The sequence below is a fragment of the Mastigoproctus giganteus genome, chromosome 2, assembly GCF_048544385.1.
Source record: "Mastigoproctus giganteus isolate SK-2022 chromosome 2, ASM4854438v1, whole genome shotgun sequence".
Classification (NCBI taxonomy): domain Eukaryota; kingdom Metazoa; phylum Arthropoda; class Arachnida; order Uropygi; family Thelyphonidae; genus Mastigoproctus; species Mastigoproctus giganteus.
This window is the reverse complement of record NC_143576.1, coordinates 66,921,612-66,945,825: the sequence shown is the minus strand read 5'-3', so window position 1 is coordinate 66,945,825 and position 24,214 is coordinate 66,921,612. Positions and strand designations below refer to the sequence as shown.

The following is a 24,214-nucleotide window of genomic DNA, read 5'->3' as shown; positions in this document are numbered from 1 at the left end:
TAATACCGACAGCTGGAATTCTGTGGGTTATTATGGTGAAATGTGTTTACACTTCTATGGAATCTTCAATCATATAAAAAAAAATAATTTTCAGGCTCTTCTCTTCATTCCTATTTTTAAAGCTTCGTAATTTGTTACTCCGTTCTCACTTGCGCGTATCGTGTTACTTGCAATTTGTGTGTGCTGTGTGATTGCTTATATTTTTACTGTTTTAAATATTAACCCCCACCCACAAATGACATTGAACAGAAATGTCAACTAGTTTAGTTAGTATGTACATATTACAGTACGTATTAATTATTCCGATTATCACGTATATTCTTCCGAATTTCAGGTATCATTTAATTTTTTAATTGGTAAGGTAATAAAGGGTAAATTTGTACTTAACATATCTTTACTTTTATATCCTATGGATAATATTCCTCCTATTTTCGCTAATTAGAATCGCTGTTTAATAGAATTAAAATTCAATTCACAAACGTGATCACAATGACCGGTGCTTACTGCACATCGTATAGTGAACTGTACTTTACAATGGTGACGCCATCGTAACGTGATTTGATTGAACAGTGAACCAATTGTAAAGGGGGGGGGTACATTGTATTTTTAACTATTTACGTGAAACTTCAGATAATTGGGGCAGCCGCTTAATCGGGCCAAAATGCACTAGTCCCGTTGTGTCCCAAATAACCGGAATCGACTGTATTTGAACAGAGTTGTTTGAGAACAGTGTTGGCTTTCTATTTTGTATCAATAAATTTCCGATAACCAACAACAATTTTATAATAGACCCTGCCGAAATAAATATCACAGAGAACCTCAAGCCTTTTGTTTGAGGTTCTCTGTGATATTCTCTGTGTTTTAAATTGAAATTTAAAAATTTCAATTTTTAAATGCAAGTCTGCACATGACTTTATTAGCGGGAGACAAACAAGTAACACTTCTGCTACTACTCTGTGACTTCTGATGGTTGATGGAATACATTTAGGCGAGCAGCGGGCAAATGCCTGTCCGATGTAAGGTAAGCTTTGCGCATGATTCAGATATTTTTCAACTATCACATAAAACAAGTTCTTGTTAACTGAAAATTTGTAAAGTGAAAAGTGTAATTTTTTTCAAATAGCGGTAACTGAAAACTTGTTAATCAAACTCACATTATGCAAGGCATGGCTGTAATGAAGCAAAAATAAAAATAAACAGCAATGCAAATATCATTGGGGTATTTTTATCAGCAGCCTGAGAGAGTATCCTTGCATCTTCTTCAATAGGAGTGTTTCCATTTACAATGGGTTTCCTCGGCCTACAAGTTATTTCTTGTTAGGAATTTTTTCCCGCCATAAAGTGCGGTTTAAGGTGTCTTGGTCGGTTAAGCCTCAGGCTGTCATGCACTCCCGTACTCCATCCATCTATGTCCTCCTAGGTCTTCCTCTTCTAGATGCGGATTAAGCGGACTAAGCGGCCGCGTAGGGCCCAGAATACTAAGGGGCCCAAGATCTTAAAATGTCTTTTCATTAGGATTCGAGGAAAATTGTTTTTTTTTTTTTTTTTTTTTATACAATCAACCCTCCTATAACGCAGTATTATTTAAGCTTTTGAAGGGAATTTATTTGAGTTTTGGCGCGATTCTAACTTTTAACTGGACATCAGCGGATGAAACTAGTATAGCATAAATAGGCCCAAATTAAGTAAATATATATTTTTTTAATTACACAAAAAAATCGACCCCTCCCAAAATAATAATTTGATTTAAATTTAAATACAATTTATGATATGCGGAAAGAGGTCTACATATAAAATAAAAATGTGACGTTTGTAAATTTTTTTAGTTTAAAAGCAAATTGCCTTGACAGGCCGCTATTTTTCATAATGAGATTTTTTTGTAAAAAAAACTATCATAATTCGGAAAAGGGGCCCCGAAATTTTTACCACTTGGGGCCCCCACTTGGCTTGATCCGCCTCTGTCCTCTTCTCCTTCTTCCAGGAGGTATCCATTCCAGGATAGCCTTTGGATATCTGTTTTCTTGCATCCGTTTTACATGTCCATACCATGTTAGACGCTTTTCTCTGATGGTGTCAATAATAGTTTTTTTCACTTCCTTTTTTTCCCTCATGTCTTCATTCCGTTTTCTGTCTCTTCTAGAAGTTGAGCATCTCCAAAAATCCATTTCTGTGGAGAGCAATTTGTTTTCTGCTCGCCTATTCAATGTCCAGTATCCTTGCATACGGGTATAAAAGTGGAGTAAAGTTGTTCAGATATTATTTTATTATTTTTTTTCTTTTTATTTTTGTTGATACACAGTTAGTAGCAGTTGTGGAAAAATGTTCTTTGTCCATTGGAACATTTTCCAATTGTCCTAGGATCCAAGCAAATTCCAGAGAAAAAACACATGATACATTTCATTGAGAATACAGAATTTTGGGCATAATCTCTTGGCATTATTGAGAGGTGCCAAGCACTTTATTTAAAAAGTTTGGGAAATGCTAAAGGTAGTTTTTGAATGCGAGTATCATTGGCTAATCTCTTGGTGGAAAGCAGCAATCAGTAATGCAGTTCTCTGTCATTTAGATTTCCTAAAGTGCTTACTTATTTGCTTGTTTCATTTACCAAAATATTAATCAGCCATAAAGTAAGTAATTAAAAAGGTGAAAGTACTAAATATTACTGTAATAAATACCCAAGAAAAGTTTGCTATAACTATTTCAATTGGTTATAAAAAAAAAAGGCAAATTTACTCTGTATATTTTCCATTCCAGTATCAGTACTAATGAAATACTTTATTAGCATTGATATTAGTAGTAGCAAATGAGTCAAGAAAGCAGCATCAGCAAAAAAAAAACTTGCCACACAACTTGCTCATCCCATCTAATAAGTTATCTAGTTTGAATAAATTTAATCCATTTAAAGCCTTAAACACTTCAATCAGATCTACTCACAGGTGTCTAGTCTCCACATGCTGCAATTTGCAGAACTAAAGTCTTAAGTGATAAAAGTACCCTCTTGTTTCCTTTCACTAATCTTGTTGCTCTTTTTTGCACTCATTCAAAAAGGTTCACAACCTTCCTAAAATGAGGCTTACATACCATACCTGTATGCAGTACTGAAGGCACAGCCTAACCATCACCTTATACAACAGGCTAATCACCTTATGTCTTCTGGCAAATATCATTGACAAAACACCATGAGCTCTCCTAGCAGCCTATCTGCACTGTGCAAAGAACTTCATGGCTCACTGCACAATTATTCCAGGTCATTTTCCTTCTTTACTATGCTCAATACCAAACATTTGGTATGTTGTTCTAGAATTATTGCTGCCCACATGAATAACTTGCATTTGTTAATGTTAAACTTCAGTTACCATTTCTCAATCCATCTGCCTAATTTTTCGAGATCTACTTCAGTAGCATACTGTGATTACTGTCATTAACCACACGGCCAACCTTCAGCGCCTCCGTAGCCAGGTGGGAAGGAGCAGCAGTGCGTAGCACACGCTTCTTGATTAGACCGGGGTTCGAGCCCGTCACCACCAAATATGGAGGATACGGAAAGGTCAGGGAATAATCACTGCATATCCCGGAGCAATATGGCCTTAGTTGCTAATGCTCCTAAAAACCAAATAACAAACAACAACAACAATAACAAACGGCCAACCTTCATATCATCTACAGACTCTGGCATCATGCCTGATTTACCTATATCAGTATCATTAATAAATACTGAAAACAACATTTGGCTCATCACTAAATCCTAGGAGACTCCACTAATAACATTACTCTAAGAAGAAGCAGTGCTCACAACCAACCCCATTATCCATGGCAGTACCTTACCCCTAATGCCACACTGTTCCAGTTTATACACCACCAACCTTTTATGTAGAACAGTATCAGAAGCTTTTCATAAATCTAAGAATATGATGTAAAATTTATTTTTTTTACATCCAGTTACTTTGCTACTGCATCATAGTATCCAATCAGATTGGTCAATCAAAGGCATCCCTTAACAAATTCATACTGTGATTTCCATGTAATTTCATTCCTGTCAAGGTGAACCTGCAATGCTTCATTAACCACTGACTCTATTTTCCCTGGAACAGGAGTCTAGGTCTGTAATTACTCATTCCACCCTTTGAGCCCTCTTTGTGAATTGGGAATACGTTTGTACATCTCCATAGGCACCTTCCCTGAATCCAAGGATGCTGCAAAAGGTTGGATTACCTTTTTTGCTGCATCTCTTAATATAATTGGACAAATTCCATCTGCCTGAAGTGCCTTATTTTTATATTTAACAACCCTAGGTGTTCCAAGCAAATTGGAAGTCAAGCAATTCTAGTTCAATTTATATATTCTCTAAAAAGTGATTAATGTTCTTAAATTCTTATTGTCTTTCTCCTAAAAGTCCTTCATTTAAAGCAGTTCTACACTTAGTCACAAGTTAGAGCACAGGAAATTTACATTTCTTTTCTTTCCTTCTTTCTTGCTACATATCATGTTAACTTTCTAACAAACTAATTCTTTCAACTTCTTGGCTTCCTAGCAGCACTGCTTGCCTCCATGTGCTGGGTAAGAATTGTGGATGGTAAAGTTAATCCTAGGACTAAAAGGAGCAAACCATGGATTATGACAACAATCCTCCACTTGATCAGCCTAGGTGCTCAATATGTACTGCCAGCAAAACTGACTAAGACACATAGTCAGAAAGATTGCGAACAAACATACAACAGGAATGACCACCATTCCGTACCTTTCATTTCCAATCAAACAAATCTAGGTATATTCTACCTTCATTTCTTATAAAGAAATGCTTAGAAATTATAGCAAATCCACCCAAAATAGAAAGAAGACTCAGATCTGCAGATTTACTGGTAGAAACTGCAAGTCGTAAAAATTCTGAGATTCTGCTAAAGTTATCAATTTTTGTTGGTATACCATACAAGTCACCCCCACATACAATATTAAATACCTCTAAAGGGGTGCAGAGTGGGACCTAATGAGTGTCACAGGTAAACTGATCCAGGAGTCTGCAAAACCAAAAAGTTATACAAGTTGAATGTATCATGATCAGAAAAATATTGAGCTTATTCCCACATGGTATATCATCCTGACATTCAGTACACCTACCTTATCAGCCAGTGTTAGCTATTACAGTTGTCAGATATGACCGTAAATACCAAATCAATTAGATGCTACAAGCATAAAAAATAGCAAACACTGAAAAAATTCAAAAATATACGGTAGAGAGGAAAGTAACCAGCCAAGGGGCAAAGAAGCAAATTATGTTCAACATGCCTGAATACATATGCAGCAGGAACCCAAAAATATCAGTCAGTGACAACACAAACTGAAGTCTCAGTTTGTGTTCCAACTTATCCTTTGGAAATTGGGCCTGAACAATATTTGCTTCATCCTCAGAACAGCCCTGTCAACAAGGAACAAAAAGTGGCAGACAGAGCTAACAGTACTCCAGTTACAATTCTGCCACCTATATCTCACACACCAACAGACATTATAAAACTGAGAACATCAGTTTCAACTAGAAAAGCAAACAACACATTAATATGGTCATTGATAACAGTGCTGACTAAGGTAAACCAATCCGAGATCATCACGCAGATGATGACATGAACACTATACATCTTTTCTTTCCAAGAAAAGAGAAGATAAAGCTTGCTCACCATAAACAGTCTGGACTTGAAAAAGCAGACAGAACCATCTTCATCAGTAAAACCCAATAATGCTCCTCATTATACAATGGAACTGTAGAGGCTTTGCAGCAACATTGATGACATCTGCAAGCTAATCACTCATTATCATCCTGTGCATATCTGCTTAGCACAGATAGATTTAACACTGCAAGTATCTTCCTTGGTTAAAAATTGTCCTTTCCTATGGCAATCTAGGTCTGTTACAAATGTTGCTCATGGATGGGTAGCCATACTCTTAGACTCAAGCATTCCATGTAAATGCTTTACTCTTCAAATATCCTTAGAAGCCAATGCAGCATGCACAATGATTGGTATTTAGCAACTTCTTCTAAGGATTAAAATGGACAGGAATGAAATGAAATGCTACTGGACAGACAAAATTCAGCACTATTAAATACCGGCTCACCAATTACATCTGTTTTCTATAGCAGCGTTTCCCAAAATTGTTTCGGACAGTGGTGAGCTGTGAATATTTTAACAATGGGCTCACAGTTTTTCCGACTTTCTACCAAGTAAATCTCATCAGTCACAGAAATGACCTCATCCGTGGCTTCCACTAGAGGCGCTTCCCACGATCGCACTACTAGTAGTGTGATTAGAGCGCATGATGCATTTTTTGTGACCGGTATGATACCTCGAGTCAGATGTGGATTTAGGGGGGGGGGGGGCAGATGTGGCTTAATATCCCCTTAACTATGCATATAAGTGAATGTGTAAAACGTTCCTAGGTCTATCTAAAAAAAAAAAAAAAACTTTAAAACCTGGTCATCATGCCTCACCTTGCAGCGATAACTAGATACGACAGTGTCTGGAGTTCTAACTTTTTAGAATTTTTGAATAGCATGACTACGCAGTCATGCTTCCTGAAGTTACTACTGCAGTAAGTATGATTGCAACAATACAAATATTTGTCAACAATTTCTTTTTTCGTCTTGCATTTTCATTACATTCCATTGTTAGGTTTTCCCTAGCAGCTGTGTAGGTGCCTCAACTACAAGATCGGTACATCAATCGGTGCTATTTTACAGAGATATTTAGATGTATTGCACTCGCAAGTATACATCTCTTACTTGAGTTATCATAAATACATTGCATCTTGTCTTCCAGAAATTATGAAAATCTGTGAATGATCAATAAAATATTTACAATAAGCTCTTTTAAAAAAGCTCTTTATTTCCTAATTGATATATACAAATCAAAATACCTAAAAGGATGTTTGCGAAGGATGTTTCGCATAACTTTTCTCAGCATACGCACAACTTTTTTATTAGTCTTTTTTTTTTAACATAGGGAAATATAATGGATACACTTTTTTCATGATAAAATTTTAATATTGCGAATAAAAAGTAACATGAAATATTTCACATATCACAAATAACATAAAATTGTCACAAAACATTCCACAACATAAAAACAAATATTACATAAAAAACAAACTTTCTAGAAAAAGTACACAAAAATCACAGATTACAGGGAAAAAAAATTATTTCACAAATATTCAAAAAAATTTATTCTAAAAATTGCCATATACAATTTACTTCTTTATTAATATTTGTTGTTGATCTTCTGCTTTGCGCAATAGCTGAGCGATGATTAAAGAGGAATGATTTGACGTAACGATCCATATCAAATTGAAGCAATGGTTTTCCATTTAGATGTCATAATCTGCAACGTGCTTAATTTTCAACATTATTCATTCATTCACTCAATATTATTCATTACGCTGAAAGCTCACTCAGCTTCAGCACTGCTAATCGCAATGATTTAAAAGATATTTTCTGGCTTTCTTAATTAAAAGGTATTTTCACTTGATTTTAAAGATAAACTGTCTTCGACAAAATCTCTAAAATCATTAATTTTTATTTCATATTTTATCAGAAAACTTAAATTTCTTATTCGGTTTTCACCGTCTTGCCACAGAGACGAAAGTTCTTTCACATTCCATGATTTCGGGTAGCATATGTTTAAAATTTCTTTCAATGGTATCGCTATTTTCTTTATTTAATAACTTGTCACGAGGTAATTTTTTACTTTCGATTTTGATTCCTTCAAAATTTTTCAAATTAGCAATAGCATTGACAGTTAGAATAATTAATTTATATGCTTTTACCATTATGATTCTGTAACGCTACTGAAAGGTAAGAGAGCTCCTGCAGGATGTTGATCATTAGTGCTAAATGGTTAAGAAATTTCAAATTTAAAAGTAGATTTAATAATCTGGAATATGTAACTTCTGATTCAAAATGTTTGCACAAAGCAGGATGATTCCTCCAACCCACAATTGCCATCCGCAAGCTAAAAGCTGCTCATCGTGGCCCGAACACACAACCGATCTTTATAGTTTCCAAATCAAGTTCTTTAGCAATCATCCTTAATTTGCACTAGTTTTTTGGAGAATGGTGATAGTTTTTTTTTTAATTAATTATTGTCTGTATGCCATTATATTTTAGAACATTTTCTACAGTGAAAGACTCGACAAAGTTTCAAAAATCTGCAAACATTTCATGTTCATAAAGTTTATATAATATCTTGTTGGAATATCTTGTTATAATATCTTGTTGCAAAATGTTGGAATCACATGGATATTCAGCTACTGTGACCATGTAAACATAGACAAGAGAAATTTACTGGAAGGCATGGATCACTCACTTCTCCGAAAAACATATGCCCGTTTGTCAAAGTAAAAGGAAACCACAACACACGTTGACCAGAGTCTATAATCTGTTTCGAGAATCTTCTTAATCCTCTGACTGGCTATGGAAAGCATATTGACTAGCGCAACTTCTCGGTATGTGACTGCATAGGTTTTATGGACACCACTAACATTGTGAAACAGTAATCCCTTTCACCCTTAATTTGCACTTTCTAATTACCTAAAGGCCAGAGGTGAGAACAATGCATACAAAGTTCTCTCCTAATTTGTTCGTTACATGGAAATTTTCTTCATTCATCAGAAACTATTTTAAATGTAATTACCAAGGGGAATCAAAAAATTTGCTATAAAGAAATTCGTTAAACAGAGGTCAGACTGTAATTAAATAAAAAATGAAGCAATTTTAAAATACATAACTGATCGATTGCGCCATGAAAATGCTGGGAAAGGGGCCCTGCTCGCCCCATCGTAGTTTTGGCTCTGGATACTCAATAATTGCATTTAGGATTTCATTTGTAAAATAAATGATCTTCTCAACAATGGGCTTGCAAATTTTCAAAAAAAATAACAACGCTTCAAATAGGCCTACAGGGTTGGGAATATTCATATTGTGAATTAAGCAGTTGACACCAACCATGTTAAAGCATGTTGAATTAAAATAAAATAAACACAAAAAACCAATTAAATAATTTAATATTACTCGGATAAAATGATGTAAAAATACTAATTACAATAAATACTATTTACAATAACTTTACAATTTACAATAAATTATACAGTAATAAAAGTGTTCAAACCAATAAAATACAATATACAGAGATAAAAGCATTAAAACTCCTTTTTCAACAGCACACTTTACCTTGCAGTACACCCTTAAAATAACAATGGGCTCTCACGAGCCCACTATAGCTCACCACTGGTGACTGAACACTTTTCATTTCACAGAACACTTAAGAAACAAAGTTTTGCAGGAGCCAAAGAACTGTTTGCTAATGTTTTATTACAAACGGCGCGCTGTACATCAGGAGCATCTTTATTTCCAACACATGTAAAGCCGAAATTCAAATAACTGTCATTATACTTTAGTTTTGGTCTTTTATTAGTTGGTTCTTGTTTTTTCACATCGGATTTTTGGGGAACAAAAGGCTGCAATTTTTCATTCTCACCTTGAAGTGTGACAATATCATGTTCGTTTTCATCGACCACAGTTGCAGTACTAGAAGTAGTTCCCACATCTGCAGTGGTGCCCCAGATGTGGGAACAATATTCCATTGTAGAGCAGATTTGCAATTTGTACAAAGTGAACAGCTGTTTGGAAGAAAAGTAACACAGAGAGCACAAGAGAAAACCAATTTTTTTAGATGCAGAAGAAGAAATATTTGTAATGTGCTTGTGCCAAGAGAGATTAGAAGTCAGGGTAATCTCCAAAACAGATATATCATCTTTCCTAGAAATTGGAATGCCACCAAAGATAAGCATAGGAGCAGAAAAATCCTTTTTACAAGATCTAAGACAAGACTTAGTTTTAGAAGGATTGAAATCAACTAATTTGTATTTGTCCCACTGGAGAATTACCTGGAGATCGGCATTTAAGGAATTGGTAGCGGATATTCCAGAAGTTGAAGCTGATTGAGTAGGGCGAGGTTTCTCAAACAGGAAAGTAGAACACAATGGGCTATCATCGACAAAACTATGGATAGGATTTCCAGTCAATGGAAGAAGGTCATTAATATACTGGAGGAAAGAACTGAACCTTGGGGGACACCAGCATTAGTGGAGGAGTTAGAAGACAGAGAGCCATCTACCATCACCCTCAGTGAGCGATCAGAGAGTAAACTGAATAACCAATTACAAAAAACAGTTGACAAACAATAAGATGGAAGCTTGTTTAGAAGACCTTTATGCCAAACACGATCAAAAGCTTTTGAGATATCAAGAGCAGCTGCTTATGTTTCAGTGAACTTTTCCATTGAATTTGTCCATAAATGGGTAACATAAGCCAGAATATCACCAGTGGATCGACACTGACGGAATCCATACTGGCGATTGTTGATCAGACGGAAGGTTTCTAGTTAGTTTAAGAGTTGGTGGTTAATTGATTTCTCCATTACTTCAGAAAGAGTAGAAGTAATTGTAATGGGACGATAATTGGATGGGAGGGATTTGTCACCCTTTTTAGGAACTGGCTGGATAAGAGCAAATTTCCCAGCAGAAGGGAAAACACATTTGGAATAAGAAATTGAAAAAAGGCGGCAAAGAATAGGAGTATGTTCAGGAGCACAGGTTTTGAGAACAAGTGGAGAAATACCATCAGGACCTGTGGCTTTCTGAGCATCAAATTTTGTCAAAATCCTTCTGACGACCTTTTGACGGTAGACCACAGGATGCATTGAATGGAACATGTTGGGAATGGTGTGAGGTGTTTTACCAAGATCATTAATACATAAGTTGGAAGAAAATTGGGATGCTAGCAGGTCAGGTTTTGACAGAGGTAGTAGCAGAGATTGGCAAAAGTTGCGGCCAATAGCTTTGGCAAGAGACCAGAATGCTCGGCTACCATTAGTGCAAGAAGCAAGTTTTATACTCTTAGCCTGTTCAAAATCTAGTTTGGACTCATTAATAACTGCTTTACAATTGTTACGAGCTTTGGTGTAGGCAGAAAATGAATCTGAAGATTTGTAAACAAGCCAATTACGATATGCAATGTTCTTCTCTTGAACGGCCTTAGCACATTTATTGGAAAACCAAGGTTTAGATAAAGGATGTGATTTTAAAGTTGAGTGTGGAATAAAAGATTCCATTCCTACAAGAATAATTTCACTGACATGAGCTTGGAAAAAATGTTGACATCAGAAGTTTTGAAACAGTAATCCGAACAAGAGAAAGAAGAAAAGAAATCTCGCATGTCATCCCATTTTGAGTTCTTGTAATGTAAACAACACAAGGTTAGGAATAGCCATGTGATAAAGGCTCCATTGGAGAAGAGACAATCACCAAGTTATGATCTTAGGTGCCTAAAGGATTACTCACTACAACTGTATAATTAGAAGGGTTGTTTGTGAGAAAAAGATAAAGCATGTTGGTTGTATGGTTAGGATTGTCCAGTATTCTGGTAGGTAAATGAACAATCTGTGTGAGGTTGTTAGTAATTGCAAAAGCCTCAGCATCTCGGCCAGCTGGGTCAGTGTGACTAGAAAACGGAAGCCAGCTGGAGTTGTGAACATCAAAATCACTGAGAAAAATTACCTCACTGTTAGGAAAGTTGGACTAGAGAAAGTAAAGTTGCAAAGAGCTCCAAGTGATTAGTGGAGTTGGGAGACCAGTAGAGAAAACAGATGAATTGACAGAAAGAGGTAGAGAGATTTTAAGCCAGAGAAGATCGAAGAGAGGAGATTCCAAATTACCAAGTCTCTGACAGGGAGTATCAGAATGGACATATGCACAAGTACCACCTTTGAGGCGAAAAGAATCATACAGCAAATAATTTGGGCAACAGAGATGAGCAGTGGTTGAATCAACCGATAACTGAGACTCTGTCAGAAAAAGTACGAGGTAGCAAGATTATACACTAGCTGATCCGAAAGCCTCCTAGAGAGTTACCAATAGGTTTCGGCTAGTGTGCTAACTAGAGGCCAGCCTGAAAACACCGTTTTAGAGCTGTACCCTCGAAATGTAAGGAAGATTGAATCTCACCGTGATGTCCATCATAAACTCAAAAGTTATCAGTCATACTGCATGATGGAAGAGTTGACCAGAACTTGGAGGACATGAAGGGAAGGGTTGACCAGAACTTGGAGGACATGAAGGGAAGGGTTGACCAGAACTTGGCTCTGGAGACTAAACATGGGTTCCACCACGTCAAGCCTCCAATGAGCAAAGTGGTGATATTGTACTGGTTGATGAGCGTCATCTACTACCTTGTATTACTTGGTAATACAGAGGGGCGGCATTTCTGCATGTAGTGTGGGTGCCACACGCAGGAATGACCTGCTTACATTGGTTCACACCTGGGTGGTCATGCGCAGCATGCTTGTGCATGGGGAGTTATACCAAAGATTTCTAATAGTCACACCATTTTGAAGGTGCAATCAGAGGATTTGGCTGTCACAGACCATCTGGACTTTGCCGAAATTGGGTCCCTTGACTTGAGTGTCAACCGAATATCTATTCTATTGGTGTTTTAGACTACTACATAGCAAGTACAGCTTGTCTGGCATATCTGAGAGAATGTCTGCAACAATTCTTGTGATGATTTTAGCAATGGAGATGCCAGATGTATATCAAATTACAGTAGAACCTCGATAATTTGAACTAATTGGGATTGGGTGTCGTTCGGACTTCAGATTTGTTCGGATTTTGAAACTTATCAAAAATACTGTTCTGGAGACTAAAAAAAAAAAAAAAGGTTTAGAACAAGTTCAGAAATAAGAACACTAAGTTATACTTAAGTATTTTTATTTGTAGGTAACAAAACAAATGGAACTTTCAGCCACAGTAACATGTCCAGGCCTTTAACGAAAATAGTTATTTATTTTTTACTGCACCTTTTTCAAATTTTGTTTATTTTCAACAAGAGTAGTTGAGTTGGATATCACTCAGTTTGTTGATCGTTTGTCGATTTTCACGTATCATATAATTTTGTTAATTGGTAAGGTAATAAAAGTGTAAATTTGTGCTTTATATTTGATTTTTATAGCCTTTGGATAATTTTCATACAATTTTTGCTGATTATAATGGCATTTAATAAAATCAAAATTCAGTTCGCAAGCTTGATCACAATAACTGGCACTTACTGTAATTGTTTTATGGCGTAAAAAAAAATAAATAAAATAACACATCGTGCTGGCTCATTTGAATTATTTACATTCAGATTTTTGACACTCTACTGTATAGTTGGCTAATTCATTTTGTGATAACTGGGAGGAATATGGAAGAGAAATTATTAAACCTAAACTTAAATAAGGCACCTTGAGCAGATTTGATCTATCCAGTTATATTAAGAGAAGCCGCAAACCTTTGACCATAATTATGATAGCATTCTTGTGGATTCAGCTAAGTTCCCTGTGGACTGGAGATGTGTGAATGTGTCCCCAATTCACAAAAGGGATCAAAAGATGAATTGATTAATCACAGACTTGCAAACCTCTCTCCTCTTCCAAGGATAATAAAGAAGTAATGCAGTACCATGTAGACACGAATGCAGTTATACAATATTCCCAGCATGGATTTGTTAAGGGGACAATCTGTTCCAACTGATGTGATTGGATACTGTGATGCAGTAACAAAAGAATAGCTTTTGACAGCATTCCACATAGAAAAATGTAAAATTGGAGTAGTGTCACATTGGTGTCAAGTTATGTTCTGACTAAAGGGATTAGCTTAGGGAGAGAAGTGGTTATTAGTGGGAAAATTTGGGACAAATGCTATTGGTGGAGCTCCCCCCTCCCCACATTTTCACTGCTGGGCCCATTGTTGTTTTTTTCGATGTATGGATGGGCTGAATACTGGGCTGAATGTTGAAGTCAACAGATGATACAAAGGTTGGCAGTGTGGTTAAAAACTGTAATGAGGGTATTATTGATGGGAACAAAAGGTTACCTTACAAAGAATAGCTTCAATTCTTCAAATTGCAGCATTTGGAAATTAGGCATTGCAAAGAGGTGTTTAATGTTTAAAATGAAGTGAGTAAGCGAAATGCTGATGGTGCTCTGACTGTGTAGTTATCCCAGATTATAAACAGAAAATATTGTTATTTATCCTTTTTGCTCAGACAACACGAGGTGACACAAATTTAATTTGAAAAGGGGTTGATGCAGGATACATAGTCAGAAATTTGCTTTCAGCCAGCAGGTTGTTAATTTGTGGAATATAAGAACTGTTAGTGGTTGGACAGTTGATGTAAGAAGTGGTAGATTTTTTTATTTTATTTATTATTTTTTTTTTAAATTTTGACTGATACTGTATAAGCTTGTTTTTTTTTTTTTTTTTTTTTTTTTTTTCCATCATTTGCCACTGCTAATACTAAATACTTTGCAGAAGTCAAAGTCAATTCAATTTCAAAATTATTTCTCAATCCATTTCATGAATAATTCCTTCAAAACAGTGAGCAGGTTGGTTAAGCATGATTTTCCCTTAACAAGACTGTTAATGAGCCCTTCAGAATTTCATTTCTATCTAAATGATCTCTTAATGCACTCATGATCATTGATTCCATGATTTTCTCTACCACTGAAGTCAGTCTGACTAGGAGGGTCAGACTGACTTCTACCCACTTCACTAATCACTACTAATTCTTTGGATTGGCACTTAAATCAGGAGAGATTCCTAATCGAAGTGAATCTCTCCCTGTCTCCCTCAACAATTACTGGTATATCACATCAACTCCAAGAACCTTACTTGCATTCAGGATTAGAATCTTTTCATATATCTACTTCATTACATGAAGTAGATATATAAAAATGAGGTCTGTTCTTAGTTAAATTCATTGAAGATACCTATGACTTTTACATCAAACTCAGAGTGTCAGTTGAACTCGCTAATTTGCATATAATTGCCTTATTCAATAAAATTTATTTTCCTTGTGTCAACATCAAGTGAATAAATGTTTGTTGTTGAATTTTAGTTCATGATTAAATCTACATTCTATATTTGTATATGGCAACACAGAAATATAATTTTAGTCTTGATAATGACTAAATAAATTATAATATCTGCTGACAAAATTACTAATTCATATTTTGTATTCATTTAGGAACTGAATATTGATGTCAGTGAAGTAGAGAATTTGCTGGTGTCTTGTATTCTTGACAAGTAAGGTTTTTTAATCTTTCTTAGTATTTGGCAAGATATTTAATTTCATATTTGTGTTTTTGCCCCAATTAAGTTGTTATAGTTGAATGTCTTAACTATTTAGTTAAGCAATTTATTAACTGCCATGTAACTAAATGCTGATTTACATTTACTACACATTGTGTGATCACTATGGATTCCTTCATCAATAGAACTATAATTAAATTGAAACTGAAATTAAATTGAAATAAGAAGGTGATCACACCTTCTGTAGAAGGTTGTGTAGATAATGGTTATCCATTGAGTGGATGATTAATCAATAAGAAAACTAATTTTTTATTGATTCGACGGCCTCTGCTTGGCTGTTATTCTTTCCAGTCTCCTTTGGCCAGCAATATCATGTCACAGGTTAGCTGGCATTGTAGTGGTTATCTACTGTAAACTGGATTGTTGGGGAGGAGAATTGTGAATCCTTGCTAACTGCTGGTGGTGCATTACCCTCCAAAACATATTCAGACACATACCTTTTCACATTGTAATAACAGCTGTTACATCATTAAATCCCAACCACACTACCACTAACATTGGTAGCATGCCCCCTCCCCATTGGCTGCTATGATGTACTGTACCTAACCTGCCTGGGTAGCAATTCCACTAATTATTGGTAGACTACAGTTGATATAGTCCTCCATTCCTCTTGCAATGATCATTTACGATACCAATGTGGGTTTTGTCGGTCAGTACTCTGTGCTGGCCATTCCGACTTTTGTACATTAATGAAAACCATGAACCATTCTCAAACAATACTTGCAGTATGGTATAGGACACTATCCTGTTGAAACAAACATGGGAGTTCTGTTCCAAAGAACTGCTACATCATAGGGAGAATGGAATTGCCAAAAATGTTAAAGTAGGCATTGGCTTTCATGGTGCCCCACACAACCACCAATGGCACTAGGCTGTACAGTGAGAAACAGGTGGGGAAGGTGGGAGTGGAAACAGGTTTTTAGGTGGTGGGGATTTACCATAACCCCACCTCCTATGAACTTCATTGTTAGCACAGTGCATTCCAGCAGCAGATGGTTTCCAGATCCTCCACACTCATCTGATTGGACTAGGGTGTAACAAGATTCGTCACTCCACAGAACCAATTTTCACTGCTGTATGTGTAAATCACATTATTTGTTGTACCATGCAAGGTGAGGCCATGGAGCTTTGTATGTAGTGGCTTTGTGTAGTCATCAACTGTTGATTATTTAAGCTTCTGATTGATGTTTTGCATGGATTTCTGAGAGATTGTGGTACTACTACCATCACCATTCCAAATGTCTTCTGGTTATGTGGACTGACTGAGTTTCCATGGTCTTCCTGGAATTGCTGAATTGTGGCAATACCTTCACACTTCTGTTTCATGATAGCCTCACTGATGGCTAACTTTGGTGAGACGAATCAATCAGCTTGGTATGATGACTCACACTCCCTTTTTATATAGTGGTCTTGGTCACTTGTTTATCCAACCAAATCCACTGAACCATGAAAAATGGAGAATTTTTGGTTATCTTCAGCCATTTCATCAATATGACATTGAATTGTATTGTTGTTTTACTACTGCATCCGGATCCATTTTCATAGGCGCCTCCATAGCCAGGTGGGAAGGAGCAGTAGTGCATAGCACACGCTTCTTGATTAGACAGGGGTTCGAGCCCGTGACCACCAAATACGGAAGATGCGGAAGGTCAGGGAATGACCACCGCATATCCCCAGCCCGGATAAAGGGTGGGGGTTAGCGTCAGGAAGGGCATCCGGCCATAAAAATTGCATGCCAAAACAATAAAAAAAAAACTGACCCCATATAACAATGGGAAAAGGCAAGGACAAAAAAAATCTGGATCCATTTTCATGACAGAGTTTATAATTTCTTGTACTGATGGCAGTTTCAATTGCTCCCAACTGGTGTGGATACCCTACTTTTGCAATTAAGAGTGATACATTTTAAGAGACTTCCAATCCTTCAGCATTCTAGAAACTGAAGGCTTTAAAAAACGATTTTAAACCCATTGTAGAATGTTTTATTTATCTTTAAGATATTTGAGATATTCAAAATCGTTATATTTTGCACCAGTATGCATCCTTTTCAGGTGGTTTTTCATCTCTGATGGTTTCATAGCATTGTTCCAAACAGATTTCTCACATAAGAGCCATAGTGGTATTGATTCATTGCCAGGTGAAGAAATAAATATCCCAGTGTTCAATAATTTTGCAAATATAGATGGCACTTTTTTTTCGTGCAACATGGTATAGGGATCTGCCTCAAAACCTCATGTTATCAAAATTCTAATATGTTAGTATTTGAAATAACTTACAGTAGTGTTTAAACTTACAGATGGTAACACTGTAAGTTTAACTGTGACAGATCTTTCAGTCGACTGCCAGAAGCCATTAATCGTTACTAGCAGTGTGATACACACAGATATCACAAGAAATTGCCATTTGCTGGATTACAGTTCTGCTGCCTAGCAGTAAAATTTCTAAAACTGAAAATATAGAGGGCCAATGTTCATAGTTATATTTTTAAATAATATATTATATTCTTTATATTTATTGTTATTATATAATTTGCTCATCGACATCCCCCCCCCATTCTGTTGAAATAGTGCTAGGGTTTGAGGAAATGTTTTTGGTGTGTGGGGAAGGGAGGCTCATAGACCCCTTGTCATGTATTGACTCCTCTTTCAAGAGGATTCACCGGATTTTGAATCTCTGTTATAAACAAAACTTTGCAACATTTCTGCAGTGGGCAAAATCTACAACAGTATCTTTCTTGATGCAATTAGAAACAGTTTGTCTAATAGATGGTAAATTTCTAAGTAATTTCTAACATTTCTGTGTATACTGTATTAGTAGATACTCCTCTGGCTGTATTTCAGTATAAAAATATGTTTTTATTGGAATTTTTTCCTGCCTAAAGTTTAGACTTTAAGAAGTCTCCTGCTTTTTTCCAAAAATCTGTCTTTCTCCAGCTTCTGGGGAAAAAAAAAAAAAAAAAAAAAAAACCTCCTGCTTTGGCCCAAAAATCTCCTACTTTCGGTTACTCGATCACCAGAATTTCAAAACTCAATTTGGTGACAATATTCATCTTGATCGTTTTAGAAATGCAGTATATTGTTGGGGTTCACTTGTCAAAAAGAAATTTGTCATTCTGTTTATTTTCAAGTAATGATTCAATTTTGTGTTATATTCTTTTCTGTCTTGTAATATATTTCTTAATCTGCAGCAGTACATTGAACTTAATATTTCAATAAATACATAAACTTAATAAAATAAAAATATATATCAGAATTAAATCATTGTGAATTTCAATATTCCTCTAGTATGGCCTTGATTTTCAGTCTGTAAATTAGATAGTTGACTAATAACTGACTTTGGAGTTTGTACTTCTATATTCACTTGGCATTTTGGTCTTGCCTTTGATTTGCATCACTGCTTACGTTGGAAGTGTAATAATCAGAAAAACTTTTTGAATAACACAACTGCTGTTACTAAATATATTATTGATTTTTGTATACAGTGTAATGTCAAAATAAAGAACAGCATTAACTAATGCAAAGTTTTGAACAACCCTTGCCCTTACCTAAAACACATTGGGCATGATACAAAATTAAACAAATCACATCCTCTTCAATATTAAGAATGCAACTATTGAAATCTAGCAGGAGACTGCATTTCTGTAGTTAGTCTGTGGTATTAAGAATAATAGGTCTAGTTTCCTTTATCAGCTTCTGAGATGTGAATATACTGATCAGCATACAGTCAGTGATACTCTCTTGTTAGATTGTCAGCATGATTAAATGGTCACATTTAGTTACTTTGCAATATATGGAGATGATCACCACTGAGAGAGAGAGAGAGAGAGAGAGAGAGAGAGAGAGAGAGAGAGAGAGAGAGAGAGAGAGAGAGAGAGAGAGAGAGAGAGAGTGTGTGTGTGTGTGTGTTGGGTTCAGGAGCAGAATTTAGGCTTACATCAAGAACAATATAGCTGTGAACCAAATCCTCAATGTTGGTTACAGATATGTCTCAGGGTTCACAGCTATAATAAAATGAGGTGGGAAAAGATACAAGAAGGATTGAGTAGAGATGATGATGAATTTGAGATAAAAGGAAAGATGAAATGAGAAGGGTGAGGAAATATTGGACCAGTTGGAAGTGGGTTGTAGAATAGAAAGGGAAAATGATTCAGTATAAGTATAAATGATTCAATGTATTGAAACTTTAACTAAATTAACATAATAACAAAAATGGATAAAAACCAGATATTATGGGACTCGCTTATTTTCTTTTTAATATATAACTACTATATTCAAACTTTAACATATTGGCACTACATATTACTCCTTCCAACACAAAAAATAATACTGGGAAGTGCAGGAACAACATATCTCAACATCCACATCCTTTCTAAAATGAGGTTTGGAAACCTCATTTTAGAAAGGATGTGGATGTTGAGATGGGTACATAGAACAAAAACAAGATTAGTCAGGAGCACAAAAGTGAGCTCTTACTGACACAGACTTCAGTTCAGCAAATTGCAACATCTGGAAACTAGTAGCGACCTGATTAAGGTGCTTAGGGCTTTGAATGAACTGATGGTACACATTAATTTAAATGGTTGTAGGATAGATGCACATGCATATCATACAGCCATTTAAATTTAAACAAATTTTTGCACGATAGATGTTGCAAAAATTTTCTTTTCCCCAGAAAATTGGTTACTGGAACAGACTTTCATCTAGTGTTGTGGAAATGGGGAGGAACAATTTAAGGAAGGATTGAACACATTGCTATAGGAGATGGAGAGGTGAGATAGGACTATATTTTTTTTTTCGCTGATGCTGCAGAAGCTTGCTTCACTAGCCATTGCATAACATCTAGTGAAAACATGCAGACTGTTCATACCTAAATAACTCCTCATGCGAATGTAGATGCAAAATACTCATTTAGTTTGTTTGCCATCTGAGCAGGATCATCAACAGTCAAATCATCAATATCAAGTGGACCAATCAGATTCATCCCCTTCCTTTTACAGTTTATATAAGTAAAGAAATCCTTGCTGTTTTTCTTTGCATCCTTTGCCAAAGATTTCTCGTAATCTGCCTTCGCCTGCCTACCTCTTTTGTAACTTGACCCCTGATGGAAATTACATCTTTAAATAAATCTCACATCAGTACACTGTGATCACTACAAACTAGTGGTTCCTTTATCTGCAAATTCTTACTAGTGTGCGAGTGACCAACCCACAAGTTCCAGTCAATGTCTGGGAAGTTAAAATCCCCCATTATAAGACATTCTGATTTACTAGCCCACTCTATTTATCTGTACAATTGTTCACTGTACTCATTCAGTCATTAGGCTTATAACACACTCCTACTCCAATTTTGCTTTCGCAGTGCTTATATCACACCAAACTGACTCAACAGTGCACTGTTCATCTATATCAACTGGATGCACTTATTTTGATTTTGTACAACAGTATCACCTTTTGTTTCCTTAAAAGATGATATCTGCTCTACAACATCATTAACTTTTCCCCTTGGCAGACATACCGTGGTCCTGTTCCACCTATCCTTCTTTCATAGTATATTCCCCGTCTCCCTGACAATAGTCACCAACAATAACTAGTTCCTTTGGGACCAGCACATTCTGCCTTGGAGATTGTCTCTGTGTTGCCTGATGCACTGGAGTGAGCTCTGCCGTTGATCTGGGCAACTGAGAGCCTGATTTGATGACACATACCTTTCCTGGTCAGCACTTTTGTTTTTTCAACACTAATGGTATTAATAAAATTGAATATTTTCAAGAGAAACATCGATAACAGTCCTTTTTAACTATCAAGTTCGCATAATATGTCATGAATGCAGTGGAGGCAAAATAACTTATAAAACCATTTTCATTTTTATTTCCAAGAAGGTTGAAGACTATCTCTTACAGAAAATACATTTTTAATTGTTATGAGCCTATTATGTAGGCTTATTTAATAAGTGCATTTATAGAGGTTCTTGATAGGATGAAGGTAAATCTATCTATCTATCTATCTGTCGGTCGCTTCCATGTTTTCTGTTGAAGTAGAGTTCTGTGTCCACTATAGACTACTGAATTCTATGACGTTATTATACAATCCCATGCTATTTCGTAGAATTTGAGGCGCCAGGTGAAAAAATGATTTTCTACCGAATATTGGCATGGATTGTTTTAGAATATCACAGAAAGTTGAGAAATACAAAGCACATTTTTAAATACAAAGATTTTTATACAAATTTTTAACTTAAGTTAATGTGCTCGCAAGCACTCATTTAAGACCAGTCATGAGCAAATTTTAATTTTTAAAGAGGAGAAGTCAGAAGGTCACTTCACTCCCCTGTGACTTGTGTCGCACAAACCTGAATTATACCTTTTTATATTTAATTTTTTTTTTTAGTGGGGGAGAACCCCCCATGACAATAATCAAAAGATGTACAAAAATTATATTACATTATTTTATTATCTAAAAACAAATTAATAACAAAGCCATCATTTATATATTTGATTATAAACAAATTTCTTGACCAATTTTTTTGTTTTTATTGTTTTTTGAGTCGTTTTCCGTAATACAATGATTTTTAACTGCCTTCACTCTACTTAATGTAACGTACAATTGTCCATGCGAAAAACATGGTTATATTAAGTCAACACCAACCTTAGATAATGTTTGATCTTGGCTTTTGTTTGTTTATTGTCATACTAAAAGCCAGTTTCACAGGAAACTGTGTTCATTGAAAAATGAAGTTGTATTCCCCTTCGTTTGAATACATAGGAATCTATAGAATATATGCTTTTGATCCAGCTCTGTCACCTGTGACGTGTTCACAAACCAAACATTTCCACTACACATAGTCTTGTACCATTGCAAATTCCATTTTTTATATCTAAGTTTCTTAAATCCATAACAGTTGTGTTTACCTTTAAAAGTAGTTTATACTGAGGTAAACCATGAAGGCTCCAGAGAATAAAGTGTTTTGGGTGTTACAGAGTTGTATTCTTTAGCTTTACAACTATCTGGCATAATCTGGTCTGATGAATAAACTATTTTCAATTCTCCTGGAATCTTTTTGGATAAAATTTTTTTAATTCAGCAAACAGTTTTATTTATTGTGGCTAAATTGAAACTTTTCTTCGAAAGGTGTTTTGATACTTCCAAAAACGTCATGTATTAAATTTCCTGAACTGCAAATATTTTCAGGAATCTATTTGATCACTTTTGTCATTTACCACTTTATCATTTTTTATGATTTTTTTTTTCCCTTTTTTATCAATGATTGGAGTTTTAGTAGAGCTAACAACAGTTTGTGATTGATTTTTTTTTTTTTTGCTCTTTTCATATCTACCTTTCTTAATTGTGAAGCCTTTAACTTATTATAATCGCTTTGTTTTCTTCGATATCAGAATTTAAGTGCTGCTTTTTATACTCTTCAATATCTTTTCTTCTCAGCCTTTCTGATGAATCGTTGCCTTGAGACATTTAGAATTCTAAAATTAGCCTTTGCAATTAACAAAGGCTGAACTGTCAACATTGTGTGACATCATAATGCTACTAAATGCTACCAGGTGATGAGTCATTGCTGTGATATATGCAGCTTAATTTAAGAGTGACGTGCTTGGGCATAGTCTTTGAGACAGACCTGTCAATCACTTTGTTGTAGTATGATGCAATAGTAGTTAGCCCCGCCTTGCAGAAAGCAAAAAGTGTGCACATGAAAAAGCACTATTTTCCAAAATATCCTTTTATACAGGGTGTCTGGCCTAGAGATGTCCAAAAATAAAAGCTTATAATGTGAGAACCACTCATTTTCTCAAATGAAAGTGCAGCTGATAGGAAATCTCTCCAAGATTTGTTTTGTCACATTTTGCCACATTTGGGGTATGGAGAATCCTCACCAAGTGATCGAAAATGAAAGGGACACACGAAAAGTCAGTGTCTGGTTAGGAGTGCACAAAAAGGATATCATCGGTCCATTTTTTTTTTTTTCATAGATATGACTATGAAAAAATAAAAAGCATGAGGCTTTATTAAACTATTTAGTAGACTGTGTGTACCAGAGAAAAGTTCGAAAATTTGGACAATTTGAAACAGCATAACATTGAAGCAGTTGCTCTAATAACGCCTCAAATGCTGGAAAATACTTGGCAAGAGCTCATATATTTTCCAGGTGCCCATATTGAACTTTACTAACCTTCATAAATATTTGGTGAGTTACTCTGCATAATAACAAAAAAATTATTTTAATACTCCTTATAGATGCTGAGATGTATGTGTGTGTGTTTTTTTTTGGATACCTCTAGCCCGAGCACCCTGTATATAGACAGTGGTGCTTGTGAGCACCAGGTTAAGAACCCCTGTTTTAGCATCTAGAGTGTCATTTTGTCCATCCATATGAAGAAACTCAAAATCCGTTCACCGATTTCCACAAAATTTTATACTTCACTCTTTTGGAAACGTTTATCAGCCCATTACAAATTCCATTAAAATCAAATAAATAGAAATCTGACTTTTTTTTTTTTTTTTTTTATCAGCTTGGGTTATATTCAGTTGATTTTCATTATTTTGTAATACATGTGTTTGGGATGCTACATAAAAGTAATTAAAAGCAGTTACAAAAAATTTTATTAAAAAATGAATGCATGTGAAATGTAAAGTAATGAATACATTATTCAAATTGTTTCAAAAATAGTATTGAGAATAAATAGTTTCATTTTCTTTTTATGTCAAATAAAATAGGTTTAAAATTAAATGGATGCCAAAATAAATAGTTCTTCTATAAAATAAATGCACCGAGTGGTTAAAATATACAGCATAAAATCTGGTAAAATAACTAACTAAAAAGCACTAAAAGTAAGGAGTTTTTAAAGCAGCATACTTCTTCCTTAGTACCCTGTAGATATTTTTGTGAAGTCTAACTTCTGTCATATTTTAAAGATCTTTTAGCAAACTCCATGATATAAGTTAGAGCAAAACATAAAATAAAATATTAAATATATTACG

At 35.4% G+C, this 24,214-nt stretch overlaps 1 protein-coding gene across 1 annotated transcript in view; it reads left to right on the top strand.

The window, feature by feature from the left end:
• The window catches only part of alien (COP9 signalosome complex subunit 2 alien), a 424,708-nt gene that overhangs the window by 372,062 nt on the left and 28,432 nt on the right, over positions 1-24,214 (top strand). The window contains exon 12 of the mRNA XM_090368501.1: positions 15,104-15,162. Within this exon, the coding sequence (XP_090224627.1) occupies positions 15,104-15,162 (59 nt within the window). The remainder of the gene's footprint in view (positions 1-15,103; positions 15,163-24,214) is intronic.